Raw genomic sequence first — 18,929 nt, forward strand, 5'->3', positions numbered from 1 at the left:
CGGGACCGGCCAGCGGTCAGGCGGGGCGGTGGCGCGGCGGCGGCCACACGCTCAGAACGCAGCGCCGTGCTCCAGCCGTGAGGCGGGGCGGCGGCGGCACGCCCAGAGCACGGCCGGTGCTCCACCGGTCAGGCGGGGCGGCCGTGGCACGTCCAGAGCGCGGCCGGTGCTCCCCCGGTCAGGCGGGGTGGCGGTGGCACGTCCAGAGCATGGCGCCGTGTTCAGGCGGGGCGGCGGTGGCACGTCCAGAGCATGGCGCCGTGTTCAGGCGGGGCGACGGTGGCACGCCCAGAGCGCGGCCGGTGCTCCCCCGGTCAGGCGGGGTGGCGGTGGCACGTCCAGAGCACGGCGCCGTGTTCAGGCGGGGCGGCGGTGGCACGTCCAGAGCATGGCGCCGTGTTCAGGCGGGGCGACGGTGGCACGCCCAGAGCGCGGCCGGTGCTGCCCCGGTCAGGCGGGGTGGCGGTGGCACGTCCAGAGCACGGCGCCGTGTTCAGGCGGGGTGGTAGCGGCACACCGAGAACACGGCGCCGTGCTCCACCGGTCAATGGGGCCGCGCAGTCACCGGTCGGTCGCCGACTACACAGACACCGGCGATGAGACGGGCCAGACAGCAGCAGGCCACGGCTCATAGCCGTCCAAGTTGGGCGTCTGAGGTGCTCACTTTGAAGAAAATCTTAAGCCCAACGGACATAAAACTGGTTTCGAAGCAGGGCCAGCCCAAATTAAGATCATAAATGGATCCACACCCTGAGTTTAAATAAAGCGCGACTATAAACGCTACTAGACGTCAGGAATAATGTTTACACCATATAGCCAACACCGAGCAGAAGGGCGCTGACATAACTCTGCGAATCACCTGTTTCGGGGCCTCTCGTAGACGTCATAGTCGGCCAATGGGATGGCGGTCTGGCCGAGGAACTCGTCCACGCCCAGTACGTTACGATGCAGGACGGTCAGCTGTATGCGGGCCGTGTTGCCCTGGCTGGGGATGGCGCTGCGGCAGACCAGGCCGTCCGATCTGGCTCAGCCGGAACCGATCGCCTCGTCACGCCCCGCGCCGTCTCCCCAACACGACACGGGCCACCCTCCCCCCCCCTCCCCCATCAGTCAGCTGGGCCGTGGACGCAGGAAGCTGCGGAGCCACGCGAGTAACACCGGAGCTCGCGATGAGGGGGCGCTGGGCACGCAATAATGCAACTGAAAACATCCAGCAGGTCTCTCTCCCCCGGACATCGTACCTCACAGCTGGCATGAGGACCGTCAGCTGGTGGGTTTGAGGCCGACGAATGTCAGTGCAAAAAGGCGAAGCGATGGATTGCGACGTCAGTGACTGACGATGTTACAGACTCGCGTCATGCCGCAACCCAGACTTACGTGCAGCGTGGCTTCACTTAACGGAAGTCGTCTACGGCCTTCTGAACTTGTTGTTCACTGCGTGCCGACTTTGCAAAAAATGTGCGCTAGGTCTCCTCCCACACCATAAGAATGTTGCCACACACACGCACGCACGCACTCACGCACGCATATTCAACGTTTCGCATTGAAGTGCGGCAGTGCGGCGTGAGATGTTGAAGTCAGTAAAGCTTATCAGTTAATTTATATGTATATATATATATATATATATATATATATATATATATATATATATATACATATATACATATAATTCCAGGGCACCATTGGTGTGGGACGGAGGGGGGCATCAGGCCGGTACGAGGAGCCGCCGTCGCCGTCGTCCCGGCCGGTGAAGTCTCACCCGCAGCCGTGCCCCACTGCACACCACAGGCAGCGCCCGCCCGTGTCCAGGTACCGACGCCGGTCAGCTCGAGGTCAGGTCAGCACGGCGGCGCCGGCGGCGGCACTGGACGTCGCCCAGCGCGCGGCTCCGGCCGTGTCAGGGCCACCCTCAGCCGTCCCCTGCCTGACGCAACAGCACGGCAGCCTCCTCGACATGTAAAGCCCGGATCAGGCGCCCGTAGAGGTGCGGCCCGGCAATTGCGCCGAAAACTGGCGTATGACATGGCGCCGCCGACGGCCTGCAGATGGGCCGCTGATGTCATCCGGAGCGCGTGACAAATGACAAATGAGGCCGCACGAAAGCAGCTACGGAGAAATGCCGCTGAAACCGGGCCAGCGCGGACTTCTGCCGGAAACCAGGTGATGCCGGCTGAGTAACCGAACGTCACCCGGAAACGCAGCCGAGCGGCGACGGTCCGAACCCGTCCCCCGAGGTACTTGAGCGCAAGAAAAATGCTTGGCCACTCAGGTGATGTCATCGGCTGAAGCCGCGATAGTGAGGCATCCGATTTCCGCCTCGCGAGGCACGCAGAGCGGTGGGTCTCGTGCGAGGCACGCAGGCCGGCGGGCCTCGCGCGAGGCACGCAGACCGGTGGGTCTCGAGCGAGACACGCAGGCCGGTGGGTCTCAAGCGGGACACGCAGACCGGTGGATCTCGAGCGAGGCACGCAGGCCGGTGGGTCTCGAGCGAGGCACGCAGACTGGTGGGTCTCGCGCAAAGCACGCAGACCGGTGGGTCTCGAGCGAGGCACGCAGACTGGCGGGTCTCGTGCGAGGCACGCAGACCGGTGGGTCTCGCGCGAGGCACGCAGACCGGTGGGTCTCGAGCGAGGCACGCAGACCGGTAGGTCTCGAGCGATGCACTCGCGGAACACAGCGGGCTCGAACGCCGCCTGGCACCGCCAGAGATGACGCGCTACTCGTGTCCACACGATTTCCATTATTATCATTAAATAATTATTATCAAACAGGTGTGGCAACCGACACCGGTCCTCTCCCCAGAGCGTTAAGCTTGAGTGTGTTCTTGACTGGAAGGTCCAGTCCCGGCCCGGCCCGGCGGCGCGGGCCGGGGGTTAAGGGCGTCGCTGCGCGGATGTCATGGCGTCATGTCTCGGCAAACGCCGCGAAACATTCACGGCTACGAATTCATGTAATAGTAAAAGCAGTGATGTGTGATGAACACGTGAGCACATCCCAAAGCTCATAGTTGCATCTTGCCACAAAAGCCCCCCCCCCCCCCTTTGTTCTGGTTCGGATGTCATTGAAACATAATTTCACTTTGAACGAGCCGCGTGTGAGCGATCAACACACATCTATATATGCCTGACAGTTAAGTGATTGTATTTCCTCTCAGCCTTGTCTAACGTAAAACTCATTGTTTCGATAGCATCGTAGCCGCGACACATGGCACGATGCCGATAAGTATAAGTGCCCCGAGACGTATCTGCAAGCTGCTCGCGCAGCGTGGAATAATTTGTGCATGCTCCGCATCATTCTTGGATCACATTCCAAACAAGGACAAAGATGTTAAATACGTTAAAAACAATATGTGCAGAAGTGCGGCGCACCTGAACCGGTCACATCATGTACGTCAAATTGAAAGGGCATCTCGAGCAACGACGACTTTTGCCGATTCACCCGATTATACGGCACGCGTCCCCCTTTCCAGCTACCGATCACAAAAGTTGACATAAGACAGGGGCACAGAGCACAGTTTCTAGAAACCTCCAGGCTAATTGTGCACCATTGCTATAAATGCCACCTTAAGCCAATCTAAAAACTGACATGAGGCAGCAGCAAAAAACGTAATTTCTAGAAACCTCGAGGCTAATTGTGTTTAAAAATTCGATTGCTACAGAGGTCATATCATGTCTAAAGACGCCAGCCAAAAGATACGCCGAAACCGAGGGAAGACATCAATGTGTTGTTGCAATGGTCAGTCCGTCCAAAATATGCAAATATGTCAAGAGACTACACTATCCTTACGGCAAATATTTGCATGCTCCGGTCATATTGTATGCGATAGGACGGACAATTACGGACTGAAACTGGATGACATATTTCAACTGTTTGTCCACATCAGAAGGCAAGCAGACTAAAGTAACACGCACGTATGCCAACAAGCCCCCTGATGCGGCGCCGACTACGGGGAGGGGCGTCCTCTTTCCAGGTGACAGCTGGCAGGCAGGGCTATACACCGGTACCTCTTTACGACACGAAGCCTCCGCTGGAATCTGTTGGTCTCTAATTACGAGCGGTACGCGGAGGCTCCGGGGCAAAAGACGGCGCTTCAATTGACACATCGGTCGGGAGAGACCAGTCAGGCCGACTGAAGCACCGTTTTTTCCCGGAACCGTGATGTTCACGTGCACAAAGCACGCGGGGCGCAGAGCCACACACCGAGGTACTCACAGTTCACATTCTTCGCGCCATTCAATGTTGGGCGGTGATTTTTCCTTCACCGACGTCTGGTACTTTTCCTTTCCCAGACTCATTACCACGAAACAGTTATTAGTCCCTGCGAACAAATGCATCGATCAATTTACTATGACAATTGTACATACGTCCATGCTTCTGTCGTATATACAACAATACGGGTCAGCTCGTTAAACACTTCATGACAATGATATCTACAAACACACATTGGTGGCCCAAAGAGACCGTAAATGCCTTAAGAAAAGAGGGTTCAGGAAAAAGTTTGGCGGTCTATGGCCATGGGCGAGAGTGTTTGCCCTGGACTGGGGGTGGGGGGAAGGGTGAGTGTTGGAGAGTCCCACAGGCACTTTAAGTTGTTTCTTGTCACATATGACGATAAGCCAAGAAATACATTTTCACAAATGTTGGGGGGGAGGGTGAGAAGAGGGCTCGAGCCCTCCAAAAATGTTTCTACCATAGCGCGATAATTCCGCGCCCATGCCTACGGCGTGTTGGCGTTCTTTACACTTGAGCTCAAATGCCTTATCCACAACACAAATGAGTTTTATTGGGATCATTAAAATATTGTGCTTGCCCCAATCTGTGACACAATCGATGGCATCTACGTCAACAAAGGCAATTCGCCTTCAGCGAACAGTGAAGTTCGCTGAAGTTGATGGGTCTGCCGGTTACCGTTCAAACCAGAGCAACAGGTTGACTGGCTACGAAAACAGAGACGTGGGCACACACAGACCGGCGCATTACGTGTGGGGAGCATCCTAGTGGCAATGAGTGTGGATTGAGCACCGCCCATGTCCTGCCCGTACGTGCCCATGGCCCGCTGTCGGCCGCCCGTGGCCACGAGTCGACGACGACGTAGGCGACGGTAACGAGCCAAAATTCAGAAACGGACCACCCCTAGGTGGTTGGATTCCCTCCCCGTCGTTCGGCGCCAAACGTCGGCCGAAAGCAGGTATGCACGGGCGCCGTGCATATTTATCTCCACTCAGTGACCACACTCTGATGGTAAGCACATGGGTACATACGTGTATGCATGGTGCAAAAACCGCAAGTTTGCGAACTACCTGTGGAATTTGCAACCTTCCTGGTAAGCCAGGTACTTTTCAAAGTCCCTAATGAGTTTACAAAACCCTGGGTGGCTCGCCAATTCGTGAAATCTCTGGACGACTTGCTTTTGGACATCCGTGGTGCAAATATAGCTTTATGTTGGAGTATCTTGCAGCTGTATCGGACAAAAATCAGCCGCACTTCTGAATGTCGTCATCGATATCCGTCCCGATGGCTCAGTTGGTTAGTGCGCCTGCCTTCCGATCCACCCATCCGTGGCGGGGTGGATTCGAGTCGCCTCAGGCGCTGCTGTTTGCCTTTGACAGGCATGGCCTGCGGTCGGTGGCACCGGTCGCGCTAAAGGTCAGGTGACATCAGAGGGCAGGACGGACCGTGCCGAACATTGCGGCACACTAAACATTCGCTACCAAGTTCTGCTGCTGACGTGGGATTGCGCGATGTGATGGTAGGGGTCAGAGCTCAGACAACGAGCATGATTGGCGTGCGCTCTGATCCCAGAACTACACCCATTCAGAAAGTCCCGATTACTTTTTCAGATTGAAAGCTGTTCACATTTGATCCAACAAAAACCATTCTCTGTCCTCACAATATTTCATCTATACAACACGGACACAAACCAAAAGATCGGGACGAGAGACCCGCTCAATGTATCGAGACTTGCATTCTGCGCATCCCTTAGTCATCCGGCGGCTTTCATGAAGATGTCGTGAAGACTTCGTGAAGATCACGCGCTCAGCCCAGCAGATAATCACGTATTGAATAGGCACAGAAAATATAAATATTGCTCTTGGACCACCCTCTTGCCGTAGGGCTATGAATTGGGCATTTATAAACGCCAAATGAACTGTAATATTCTGCGTAAAGTCTCTTTTTCTTGGTGCGGGTCAGAATGCAACGCAGTTCAGGAGCTGCGTGACAGGTTTGCGAGTGTGATAGTCGTTGAGGTGCAGCCGCCATTAAAAAACCCAGCGCGTCAGCAAAGTTTTTTGCGTTTTTTCTCGTTTGGGAGCAATAATGAGGGCTGTTGGTATTGGTATCTAACCGGTTTGAAAGAAACCTGGCTGACCATTTCCGTTCCAAGGTTTGTGGAATGCCATCGGGCACCTTACTATAGAACAGCCTTCTTCAGGCTATTGTAGCTAACGAAAACATCGTGGACCACAATATTCTGGCATTTGATACATGGCCGGAATATAGGAAGTGTTTGCGATTGAGGCAATTATTTTTCACCATATGCGCTATTTACGGATTCATTGCATAATGTTCCTACCAAACACATAATAAAGTTGCTATGTGGGATGAAAACAGAGCGAAAAATCCCCACTGCTGAACCAGGCCGTGCCCTGGGTCGGCATTGGAGACACAACAGGTGCCCAAACACAAACTAGAAATCCCCAAAAAGGCATCAACACAAAAAAAAACTTCAAGCGGAACAGTACCGAGAACATGATCCAGTTCATTGCGCCACGGCACGTTTTTGGCCTACCTAACATGTACCGGTCTACCTGAATTTTGTTATTGCCTGCATTTACTTGCATGCACCTACGCATGTGTATGTACGTTTGTAACTATAGGCATTAATGCAAGCCAACATTTTGAGCTGGTCACATACCCACCGCACCCTCCTTTGAATGTTTAACAGTTTATAGCCATTCAACGAGAATGTGACATTTAAGCCTCTTTTTGAAAAGGACCTCAATATTTCGCAAGCAGCCTGAGAGTTTGCAAACTTCATGAAAGGTTTGCAAAGTTCGTGACCAGCCAAGGAGTTTGCAAATGGCCTAAGTAGTTCGCTAACTCCCGGGTTGTCCATGCCCCCACGCGCGCAGGTATCTTATATATATATATATATATATATATATATATATATATATATATATATGCACAGCACTATGCATTTATGATTGTGCAGTGTGCACATCAAGTACGCACTGCACACCTCAAGGCCATGAATGGAGGGGCCAGACTTCATGTCAATGCATAACCCGCCCCCGGTCGGGGGAGGACAAGTTGACTTCCCTTAAGTTTTCCAAGCACAGTTCAAGCATGAACGCTCTCAGCGATACATTATTTTAAGTACCTGTTCGTCAAGTAATTTGGCATCCTATATACAAAACCAAAATCAGTGACGTAGGTCAGGTCGAATAGGTCAACCTCTAAAAAACTTTGATGGCGTATAACCTCGCTGTGGGTCACTTACATTGCCCAAATTTCCTTTAGTAATAAAACAGAATGATCCCTGCACTTTTTATATTTAAGATTTCTAAACTGGCGAGGTCAGTGACCATAAACAGGTCAATTTTTGGTATTTTCCGTAAATGAGGCAAATTTGCACATATTTTTGAAAGTTTTGGTGTTTGTTTAAGAGAAAAGAAGCACTAACTCACATGCACAACAATCATATCACCACAGGGTACATGACCTTGGTCCAGGTAATGACCTACCTCTTTGGGTGCCCTTTGCAAAATACATACTGATCTCAAAATAGGCGGTTTTATGGGGTAATTTTGGACGCAGAATTCGAATACTCAACTGAAAACGTGTTGTGATGTCCTCATGACATCATACATTTTAAAGCATAAAGAGGTCGCAATAGGTCATTCAAAGTCATGAAAGGTCACATGAGCTCATCAGAGGTCAATGGCCTATGTTTTCAGTAGCAGAGAGACTTGATAACGAGTGCGGCGCGTGTAACCACCTCCTTATCGTGTTTGTGAAGGTGATGACGCATAATTTCAAGTACCATCTTGCCTGTTCTCAGTTTTGTTACAAAAATGTTACCAACCGTCGAAGGGACTACGCATTATGTCGACAGCAGTTATGCCATCTTGAGTACCTGTAGATGTTCAACACACTAAATCTGACCACAGAAAAGCATACACAGATCCCATTAGCACTCGTTTTTTTCATTTCATTGGTTTATGAAATTGGCCGAGCTGACCTCAGATGATCTCCAGGTCAGCCTAAAATGGTAATGTTGTGTCTGGAACACTCTTGCCCCACAGCTGCCCTGAACAAAACAAACTTAGTCAGAAGCACACTGAGAAAAAGCATCGGTCTTGTACGCTACTGGAGGACCAACTTTGAATGGTGACATGATATGACCTTACCCTCGTGGGGAACGATAAAGGGTCAGCATGGACTCTCAACAGTCTTAACGCTTATTTCCGTGTGCTCAATATCTGTCTTGATGTGTTCACAAAGGCGCCAACCGCACCTAAAAAAAAAACGCTTTTGACCTTCCGTGAGCTCTGGTGATCTCATATTAAACCAAGGCCAACAATTTTGCGTGCATTTCTCATGATTTGACAATACCTTCAAAACGGCATCTCTGTTTTTGTTATCCGACATCTGGAAGTTGGAGATCCCAGAAAGGGAGCTAACTCCCCCCCCCCCCCCCTCCCGGCCGGGCACGGTTGTCTCAGACCCCCTTACCGGGCGCAGGAAAAGCCTAGTGTCCGGCATTCTCTCGAGATTAAAATAGCATCAGTCGATTTACTCAATGATCCGACCAAGACGCTAAGCCCCTCTTGCGCAATGTTTTCCTGGGACAAACGTCATCACCTGATAAATGCGCACAATCTACCGGCCTGAGGTCCGTGCTGCTCTTCCAGTCCAATCGCCGACAAGAATTCGCCATCACCAAGGTCGTCCGCTCCGCGCAATCAACACATTCCAGTAACTGGACCCTTAGATGACTAGATTGCATGCCTGACCAAAACTGGGTCATAGCAAAATTCAGGTTTTAATTTAAATTTCCCGCGCCGCTGATCCGCGAAAATTGCGAGCTGGTTTAGAGTTTGTTCATCCTTTACACCGGTGCTGCTCTTGCGCAACATCTATAAGGTGTATCAAGCACCTAATCCCAGCTAAAAACGGAAGGCGATCTGCAATGACAAAACGCAAACCGCTTGGGGAACGGGGAAACAAACACAACACAACACTCACCATGTTTGCCCTTGGCCAGCAGATTTCTGGCTTGTTGCACGGTGAGCTGGACATGGGTGGGCATCCACATATTGGCTCACTCAATCAGCAGCACTTGGAGGACGGAATCTGAAAGTATATCCAGTATTCATATATATATATATATATATATATATATATATATATATATATATAAAGGATCATGTCACTGGCACACACACGGTGCATTCTCCATTCATCGTATCGGTATTACCTGCGAGGCGTAACCAGCATTTACCTCACTAACCGATTTGGTAAAACTAGGAGGCCACACTCGTGGCATGCTTCAGCCCGACATCTATTCAGCGGGCTATAATGTTCATAACTAAACAACAAAAAAACTGGTGTATATTTGGTTTGTTGCATGCCGAATAACGAAAAAAGGTCATATTGCAATGCAGCACTGTGAAATCACCGCCCGTTAACAGCGTTACACGGAGCATGCTGGGACCAGCCAGACTTTCGTGACTGGTCCTACCCCGAAAAATTGTCGACCGTTCTTAAAAGTGAGGAAACATTCGCATCCTTAGACGTACTTTCGGTCACAACAAACACGGCGCAGCCCAGAACCGCCACTCCTAGGAGTTTTGTTTCGGCTCACGGCACCGCAACACATATCCTGTCCATACGTAATGCGTCACTCGTGGAGAAAATCTGCCCGAAAGCTACCAAATGAGAGTTTTGTGCTGGCCCCCAGATGCACGAAATACCAAACATAAATGGCATACGCCGCTGCGGGTGCGCGGTAAGCATCATTATTATCTCTTTTTTACAAAGATAGGAGGCTATGAGAGCTCGCCCATTGGCTGTGCGGCTTAACCAATGACGTCATGATCGCTTGGGCGAGTCCATTTTGCACATGAGGAGAAATTTTGTAGGCTCGACGGATTTCGGCCGGCTTCGGCCGTCTCTCTTCGCCGGCGGGGAGCCATTGACGACGTTTTCATTTGGCGTCGGGGATTCTGGGACTCTCAGCGTACACTACCTCGAACAATAATAAGCTCGATCATTCATTGACTTCTAAAAAAGGACCCTTTGGTGTCATGTGGTTCGTAGTTTTGCAATTCACCAGCATTCCTGGTGTAATAAATCATACAGAGGTTGACAAATATCTGGTTGCCGACATCACACTACCCGAAGTTTATTTTCTAAATGTCCGTAATGAAAACAAAGGAGAGTGTTCCAAGTCTCGGTGCGCCAACGTTCGCCGTTATCATGTGTTCCATGTTCATACCGATAGAGGTTGCATGAAACCCTCCTCGAACGGTGCGGTTTCATTAATGATGCCCAAGCACGAGCCAAAGCTTTTGGCAGCAACTATGCGAGCATGCATGTATGCGCGCCAATAAGCAAGCTCTCATAGCTTCCTAGCACTGGAAAAAATGACGCCTCCGACGACTGCATGCAGATGAATTGACCCTGGTTCGAATCGCTGCAATTCCAAGGAGAGAAGTTGGGCTGTGATGCACACATGGCCGAGAGCCTAACGTCATTCCCAGGACTCCAAACACCTGACGACGGCCGGAGAACCAACTGGTCTAAACGTGGCGCAATTCTAACACACCAGGCCAGCCAAATGGTCTGAATAATCGCTCACTCCGCGGTACTCATACCTCGTCTCGATCCTTCCGTAAAACGCCTGCGATTGGGACGGCGATTGTAACCTTCCCCCATCGCAAATCCTGGTAGCCCCCTCCCGTCTGAAATTTTGGCTGCGCCCATGGCGTGAATGGATGGCAAGATGCATCCGATTTCTGCATTCAGTCGTTTCTTTGCAGTTCACACTGCAATCTAGTCGCAATGGCACGTGGTCGGAAATAGGCTTGTGGGTAGATGTGTGACCACAGCCCGGGTGCCTAGCAGGTGCTATTACAGTCACACGGGGACCCCCAGAGGGATTATTCATGCATCAGTCGCGTTCATGATGCGGCAGGCACTCCGACCTAGGCATCTGGCTCAGGATCAATGCAGGGATTGTCACTGACGCAAAAGGATCATTTAACGGTCAGAGAGTCCCAAAACTCGGTGTCACACGACATTGGTTGCGAAACTTGGCGTCACATGGCGGAGGCACCACGTGCTTTCGTTGGCTTTGATTTTATGCAAAGGGGCAACGTTCATAACATCCTTTATCCAGCCCGCTGATACACAATCTTGTCGCGCAAGTAAGAGCGGACGTCATTCCAGGGCATTTTTTATGCCGTTGAGCGCCCAAAGTCGCCTCGTCCCAAAAAGACGTCACGTTGCATCTTTTTCTGCGATCATTTTCATGAATGGTTTTAACAAACAGGTTGTGAAACGAGGTGCATGCGGAATTCACCTCGTCGCCGCTTTTCCCCGAGACTCGACTGGACGACTAGAGACAAGACAACGAGGATAGGGGGGCTCGGAATCGTTACCAACATCGAGCCAAAATCTTGTGAACAAAAGCGCCCGAGCAGCGACTAGGACACTGCGTGGTCGGTGCTCGAGACATTATTCAATAAAAGGACCGAAAGTTCGGGACCAACACCGACACACGATCGCTGCAAATCAAACACTAACTGACGATGGCGTGTGTACGCCGCATACCAGCTGTGAACACCGGACGCTAAAGAATTCTGCGGTTCTAGCTCATCCTGTTACCCCGTTACCTGTACAGTATTTTCTGAGAGTTGGCGTGTTAGGGGGGGGGGGGGGGGCGGGGAAGTGTGTGTGGGGAAAGGATCTCCGCGTGTGGCTGGGGGACCCGGTGCTGTGCGCCAGTTAATGTGTATGCGTACAACAGCAATACCGCAGCCCAGGAAAAGTACGCTCACCGGTAGAGTGCGGACTGTCCGAGGACTCATTGGGTTACAGCCAATGAGCAGAAGACCGGACATTCAGCGCCAGCGGCGAGGGCACACCAGTGTCTTCCATGTGCACATCACGTCGGACAATTTCAGTACGCGTCGGCTTACCAGCTGCCCGTCTACGTTGCTGCATCAAAAACACCGCCATCTAAATCGAGGAATGGGCTTCGGCGGAATGAAAGACTTGCGTGCGTTGCGTTCACCACTCGCACGTGCACCCCGGACCTACATAACCGCACGGCGGATGGTGCCCGCTAGGCACCTGCACGCGTTGTAAAATTGGCAATCATGATTCGCCGTATCGCCGACCCGGAGTTGCCCCGGTTTGAAACGACGCACGAACTTGACCGGCGCACCGCTCAGCGTGAAAGTGACACGCATAGGCTATGAGAGCTGTTAACGGACAACGTTAGTACGAGAATATGCATACATAAGCCACTTACCCTTGTGTCAAAGGTAAATCAATCTGAAAACTACACATACAGCGATAGACAATGGCAGAGGTGCAATTGGGCATGGTGTCTAACAACCCGCTTTAATCTGATCGAGCAAGCACCTGTGGCATTGCGACATGTACAACAATGACAACACCAGGCGAGAGGGGAAGCCAGGCATCTCGTTTGGAAGCTGAAACGGTGGCAAACGCAATGACATGGAGCCAAAGTCGAAGCCCAAGCTAGTTACGACGTTTGAAACGGCGCGGAGGCAAAAACCATTGGCTTCATGCTCTAAAATTGCTCAGCCAAACCGAAGCGAGTGGTTTCAAACTTTGCACACCCGAAGCCGAGAAAGAAGTCTGTGGCTTCGAACTTAGAAAACACCAAGCCAAAGCCAAATATATAGACTCAAAATCACGGCGCGGAACTCGAAGGCCAAATCTAGTATACAACGGGCTTTGCATAACCCAGACCATTTTCGGGCCTGCTTAAACTGTATGGGACCAGAAAATAGATCGGTTTTGCGGAGCGACTGGAACGCTGTGTAATCATGACGCATGGTAACCTTTCGCGTTATCGTACTCGTCTTATTCGCCAACATTTGCACAACGTTTTGAGCAATAATGAACGGCTGCTTTCGGCTTTGAACCATGCATGCGCCGCAGGCGCGCTCTCAGAGTCTTGGCAAGGAGGAAGCACAGGGTTGATGAATGGCCCCTGATAGTGAAAGCCCCCCCCCCCCCAAAAAAAAATCGCCGGGCATGGCCAATGTTGCATGACGATATACTTTTCCTTTACTTTTTCACTTTTACCTTCCACAACTGGAATACAAGCCAGAAGCTAAAGCGAAATCCATTCCACCTCAATTTTTGTCAGTAAACTGGAGAAATCACGCGTTAAACGACCGTATGAAATAAATCGCTGACGCTCTCCATTTTCAAAGAGCCCAGTAGACTCTTTCTAATCTAAGAGAACTTCAAAGCTTTGTCAGAATTTGTATATGAGTTCTGCAGAGATATCAAGGACCCCGCGAATTTAGGCTATAGATCGAAATGGGTCAACAATTTGTGTTAGCATGGCCAAGCTATGTTTGTCTGGGAATATGAACATTCAGTCATAAGCGATTAGTGATACCAAGTACGTAACGTAGTTTTGAACATGCGCGCTCACAAATCTCTGAAACAAAGGCCCCGACGCCAGGTGTTCCAGTCGCCATGGGTCGCGCAGCGCCGGCCCCACAGCTAACACTAAGCTGTGGCCAACGGATGGACGAAAATGATGACGCAACCAGAAGAAGTACCTTTTGGACGCTTTAGGACATCAAATCTTACATTTAGAAGGTACCCTGGGTGTGTATTTCACCTGGGACCTTTTGGACGCTTTAGGACATCAAATCTTACATTTAGAAGGTACCCTGGGTGTGTATTTCACCTGGGAAATTTTAGATTGACGACTAGAACTAATTGGCATCTACAGCACCGCGTAATGGCGCTGGAATCTGGCGGTGGAACTGAAAGTGTGGAACTGGTAGAGTGGAACTGGTAGAATCTCTATTTTCCGTATAGCTGTAACCGTCATCAGCCCAGAGGACAGCCTCGCAAATGTAGCGTACACCATACACCATACCCAAAATCCTTGGACGGCACGAATTCATTTTTTAATATATTCGCCGCCACCATTTCGCGGCGGTTTCGCGCACGCCGCTTCCGTCTGGCGCGACTTGTAGTGGCCAACGCCGTTGGGTTTTGCGGAAACTGCAACCCAGGCCATCGCTTTTTTTGCTCCCGAGATTGCAGGCGCACAGGCTAAAACCTTTTGATCTAATTTGCTTCACTCGTCGATTCTGCAAAATGATGAACGTTCGCAGGCAAATACGGGATGGCCTTGTTCGTTTTTGCACTCATTTCCACCCAATCTTTTCAACACTACTTAGACCCCTTATTTTTCGGGGGCAGGGTACGCCTTGTATAGAACACGGGGGGGGGGGGGGCACATTGTCAAGGGCTGAAGGGCCATTCTGTTCCACCATGGGGTATCTTCCGGTTGCCATTCGGCGACACGGGGAGGGACCCCATAGTCGATGCGGATGTTCTTAGAGGAATACACTTCATCACATTGGTCCCCTCCCTGACGCGGGACACCTTCTGACCCCGCGATTTGTCCGGGATCAACGCAGAAAACATTACTGACGCGAAAAGATCCTTGATAGGCGCAGATTGGCTCAATGACATGGCACAAAGCCCCAATTGGGCTTAAAACGCCCATGGTTGGAACTGCGTTGGAGGGCCCGCCGTTGAGGGCCCGCCGTTGGAGGGCCCGCGTGGGCCTTGACTGACGCAGGGCTCTTCCACTAGCTCAAAGTCAACTATAATACCAAATTGTCGTGTCTGCATTCACTGTCAGAAGGCCCCGTCCAACGCAAGAGGCCCTCTGGCATTCGGGGTCCAGTAACCGTTCCCTTTCAGTAAATGTTCCCTTTGCCGACTCAGGGTACTCTGTTCACACAGGACACCCTGTTGGACACTGTGGGTCCCTGACCAACGCAGAAGCCCGGCCTTGTTGCAGCGGCTCCGCCCAAGGTAAATCGCGGGCCCGGAATACACCGGCAAGTTAAACTATGGGGTCCCGGCTATAGCGCATAGAGCTTTTCGGGCAAATGAATAAAATCCGTGGAAGGCCCCTCATTGGCAAGAGTGCCCCGGCACCCTAGCAGGAAGGGTCCCGGCAACAGCGCAGCACCTTCCGAAAAGATGCAGAGAAAAAATCAGGGGAAGCTTAGAAGGCTCCTTAACGACCGGATTGACCTTGCAAGTGGACACATAGAGCCGCCGGAAACACCGTCAGGCCCCTGGACAGCGGAACGAGCCTTAAAAGCCCCAGCCACCATACACTGAATCAGTAAAGAGTCATATTTGTCTTCTTGTGGGACTTTCACTTTTGCTTTGCAGCTGTTTTTGGTCGCCTGGAAGCCCAAAGACATCCAATTTTGTTGTTTTATGCAAACAAAAAATCATCTGTTTGGCCGGCTGCAGACCTCTTCAGAGGCTATGGGCCCTTCAGGGTCCATGGAGGTGGGCATGATCATGTGCCTCCCCCCTCTGGATCTGCCCCTGCCTAACTCTCACCCTGGCAGCAGGCAGGGAGGATGAGCATTGTGAACAACTGAGTTGGTTGCCATTTCACAAAATCATACTCAGTGAGCATGGTAACTGATGATTTAGAAACAATGGTTAGAACTAGAAAATTGCTCCTCATGCTATACTTACCAAGGATAAAGGATAAAAGCAATGAAGCTTATATGAAATTCACAATATGAATCTGGAGGTTTCCAAAAAAGATTCAACTGCATGTATGCAGTACAGACAGGAATAGAAAATTACATGCATATTACATATATACAAACTAGGTTAATTCACTGTTTACAAAGACTCTGACATAATTAATGACATAACTAAACATAATTTATGGCACGTTCTACAAACACAAGTACCTGCTGATATATATACATATATATATATATATATATATATATATATATATATATATATGTATATATAATCATGTTGCAACACCTTCTAGATTGTATGACCTATGATGCAGCCAATCATTATTCACAGCAGTATATTTTTTGTAAAACCTTGATCTCATCCATGTTTTATCCTACAGAAATGGCTTATAGCTCTGGTATACTGACATTGCTACATAAAATTATAATAGCAGCTGTGCACTATGACAAGGCCACCAGTGGCAGAGGATAATTCATAGCTGCTGTGCATGGGTGAAGAATTTGAATATCGCCCCTGTCCTCAAAACCAAGGGATCCAAACAATTTGAATATGGCATCAGAGGCACAGCCAAGAGGAAGGCCTGGGGGCCTGGCCCAACTACAGTGATGACCTGCTTTGGCACTATAGATACTTCCTGATGGATATATATCAACAAACACTCAAGGGTGGACATTACCTCAGATCTGCCACCCATGCGGAGACACGAGAGTTTCTCACTCCTGCCTCAAACTGATCCTCTGATGGTCTGATCAGGGTGTTAAATATTTTAAGAACAATCTAATGCACATCTACCAACTTCTACTTAACCCCACTTTCCTATGCTCCAAAGGGCCAAAATCACACTGGATTTATCCTCTAATATTTTGCATGATATCTTTTGAGCACCTATATACTATATTTTCCCAACCCTTAAATTTTGAAGATAATTCTCTGAATACAGGTATTGTGCAAGCAGCTGGATGCATGAGTACACATGACCATATGGCAGCATCTCAGATAACCATGATGCAGTTGAAAAAATATGGCACATCAGGTTATTGGGCTGCCTGTACCTTCATGAACTGCTGTTGCTTGTTACACACATCTGTAGTTTCATAGCTTCACCTAGTGTGTGCCCCAGTTCAGAACTTGTCACAAGGTACTGTGAGCTGCCCCAAAAGAAAACAGATTGTTCAAGTAAAAAAGTTATGATGAAAAAACTCAAAACCATGCCCAAACTAATGTTTTCAAAATTTCTCACCCAGGCCTGCCCTTCCATCCCCCCCCAAAAAATTGCCAAATTCTGCAGTACTTCACAGACAACATCCCGGTAGCACTCTCCCTGGACAGGATGGACAGCTTTAAAGGCAAGAAGCAACTGGCTAACACAACTTTAAGGATGTGTTGCATACATGTACCAATTCCACAGAATGTATGACATGAGAGTTATTATACCAATGAAAGGTTTGTCTGGGTGCAGACAATTAGTTACATTCTGGAAAGCCACAAGGCAATTACTTATCCAACAGGAATTGATTCAGGTGAAATTGTTCGAAAATAACAGCATCAACATATTACGGAGCTAACCATGAAAATGTGAGGCAATGGTGTTCTTCAAACATTTTCACCTTGTGAGGATTCACCCAGTAACATTTCGTGAAAACGGCTAAAATCCCAAAGTCATGCATGCTGCCAATCCTTACCTCTTGTCTCAAGAGATGGTTTTTGTGTCACTGGAAGGGAAAAACACTAGGAAATCAACATACATAACGCGCTACACCCTAAACAAATCCAATATCCCCCTGCTGTCTATGTGCGATGAAGCGTAGCCCCTTGATTGGAACTGTTGCGCCACGTTGTAAAACAATCTGGTAGCGGTACCATATGGTACCAATTGTAATGACTTCGTTTTCTGTGCTCGGGTGCCATGCAGGTTGACATGATCGAAGATGTGCTGGGATGTTTTCAGGGGGGGGGGGGGGGAAGGCATCAGAGAACGCGGCGTCATTTCAAATTTTTACATCCAACGTTTTAAAAAATCCGGTACTTTCGTAAAACGCTGGATAGATTTTCAAGCCTTTAATACAAACACTAATAACTTGGCGTTTACACGCAGGTGGCCTAATTTGATTTCGGGGAGACTTTTGAGTTCTGAACCATTCCGCAGTCTAAAGAACTGCAAGTGCCAAACAACCCGGCATTTTTTCTGACATGAACTGCCGCATTTCATTCGACCGCATTTAATAAAAATTCGTTTCCTTGCCATTTGTAGCCTTGGCTTGTAGTAGTGGCGACGGGCGTTTTGTGGAGATGACTGGGGAAAAATGAGTTACATCTCGTTTCTGTCCATGCGACACCATCGCGTTAACTTTAAATGTTGCCTGGAGTGGGAGGGGGGGGGGAGGGGCGCATCCGCTCCCTGTCCGCCTAATTAAATCCGCCACCCCGTTTGGGTTCGTAGCTTGAATTCAGCTCCTAGACCAATTCTGCCTGCATTCCAACCCAAGGCATAGTTCGTATCCTGTATGTGGCTATTAACAAGGTATGATCATTGAGTGATCGCCCTCGCGGGATGCAACATGGGAGCACTCGTGACCTTACAGCTAACAACCGGCTCATCTTCACATGGTTGGGCCGTGCCATATGGTCATAATATGGCCAAAACAATTGTTTGTGTATGTCCCGTCACAGGGGTCATTTAGCCCCCGGGCTGATGGCGTCAGCCTGGTCACCGGGCAGCTGACAGCCATGTAATTACATGACACGGAAAAGCTCATTTCGTGTTATTTGTATAAGGGATCGAGGCAAAACGGGTACGTTGAACGTGCATTACAATAATAGCACTGTGACCTTGGAGTGTTAGTGATAAATTATGTTCAGTACGGAATAAGATTAGAATCTGTCGCGGCAAAACTTTTGTTTTCCGTATTATTTCTCATTTCGTGTCGCAGCTGGACCAATATATGAACTTACGATGCCGCATCAAATTGTGTCGCCCAACTTTGTTTTTTCTTGATACCTTCTGACAAAGCAATTTGAGGTACATCTTCAAGCAGAGCAATGTTAGGTTCGTTGCCCATAATGGGTAGAAAACCAAATGACATGTGGGAAAAAAGAGCTCACGA

The 18,929-nt window shown here is 49.8% G+C and overlaps 1 protein-coding gene across 1 annotated transcript; it reads right to left on the reverse strand.

The window, feature by feature from the left end:
* Positions 1 to 859: 859 nt before the first annotated feature.
* Positions 860 to 17,603, reverse strand: LOC119099226 (rab11 family-interacting protein 2; the record flags this gene model as incomplete). Its single annotated transcript, XM_037222341.1, is given in 4 exon segments — positions 860 to 997; positions 4,213 to 4,318; positions 9,253 to 9,360; positions 17,508 to 17,603. Coding segments are annotated over 3 exon segments (314 nt in total), but the record flags the coding sequence as incomplete, so codon positions are not given.
* Positions 17,604 to 18,929: the final 1,326 nt, after the last annotated feature.

The sequence above is a fragment of the Pollicipes pollicipes genome, unplaced genomic scaffold, assembly GCF_011947565.3.
Source record: "Pollicipes pollicipes isolate AB1234 unplaced genomic scaffold, Ppol_2.1 Scaffold_4740;HRSCAF=5597_pilon_pilon_pilon, whole genome shotgun sequence".
Classification (NCBI taxonomy): domain Eukaryota; kingdom Metazoa; phylum Arthropoda; class Thecostraca; order Pollicipedomorpha; family Pollicipedidae; genus Pollicipes; species Pollicipes pollicipes.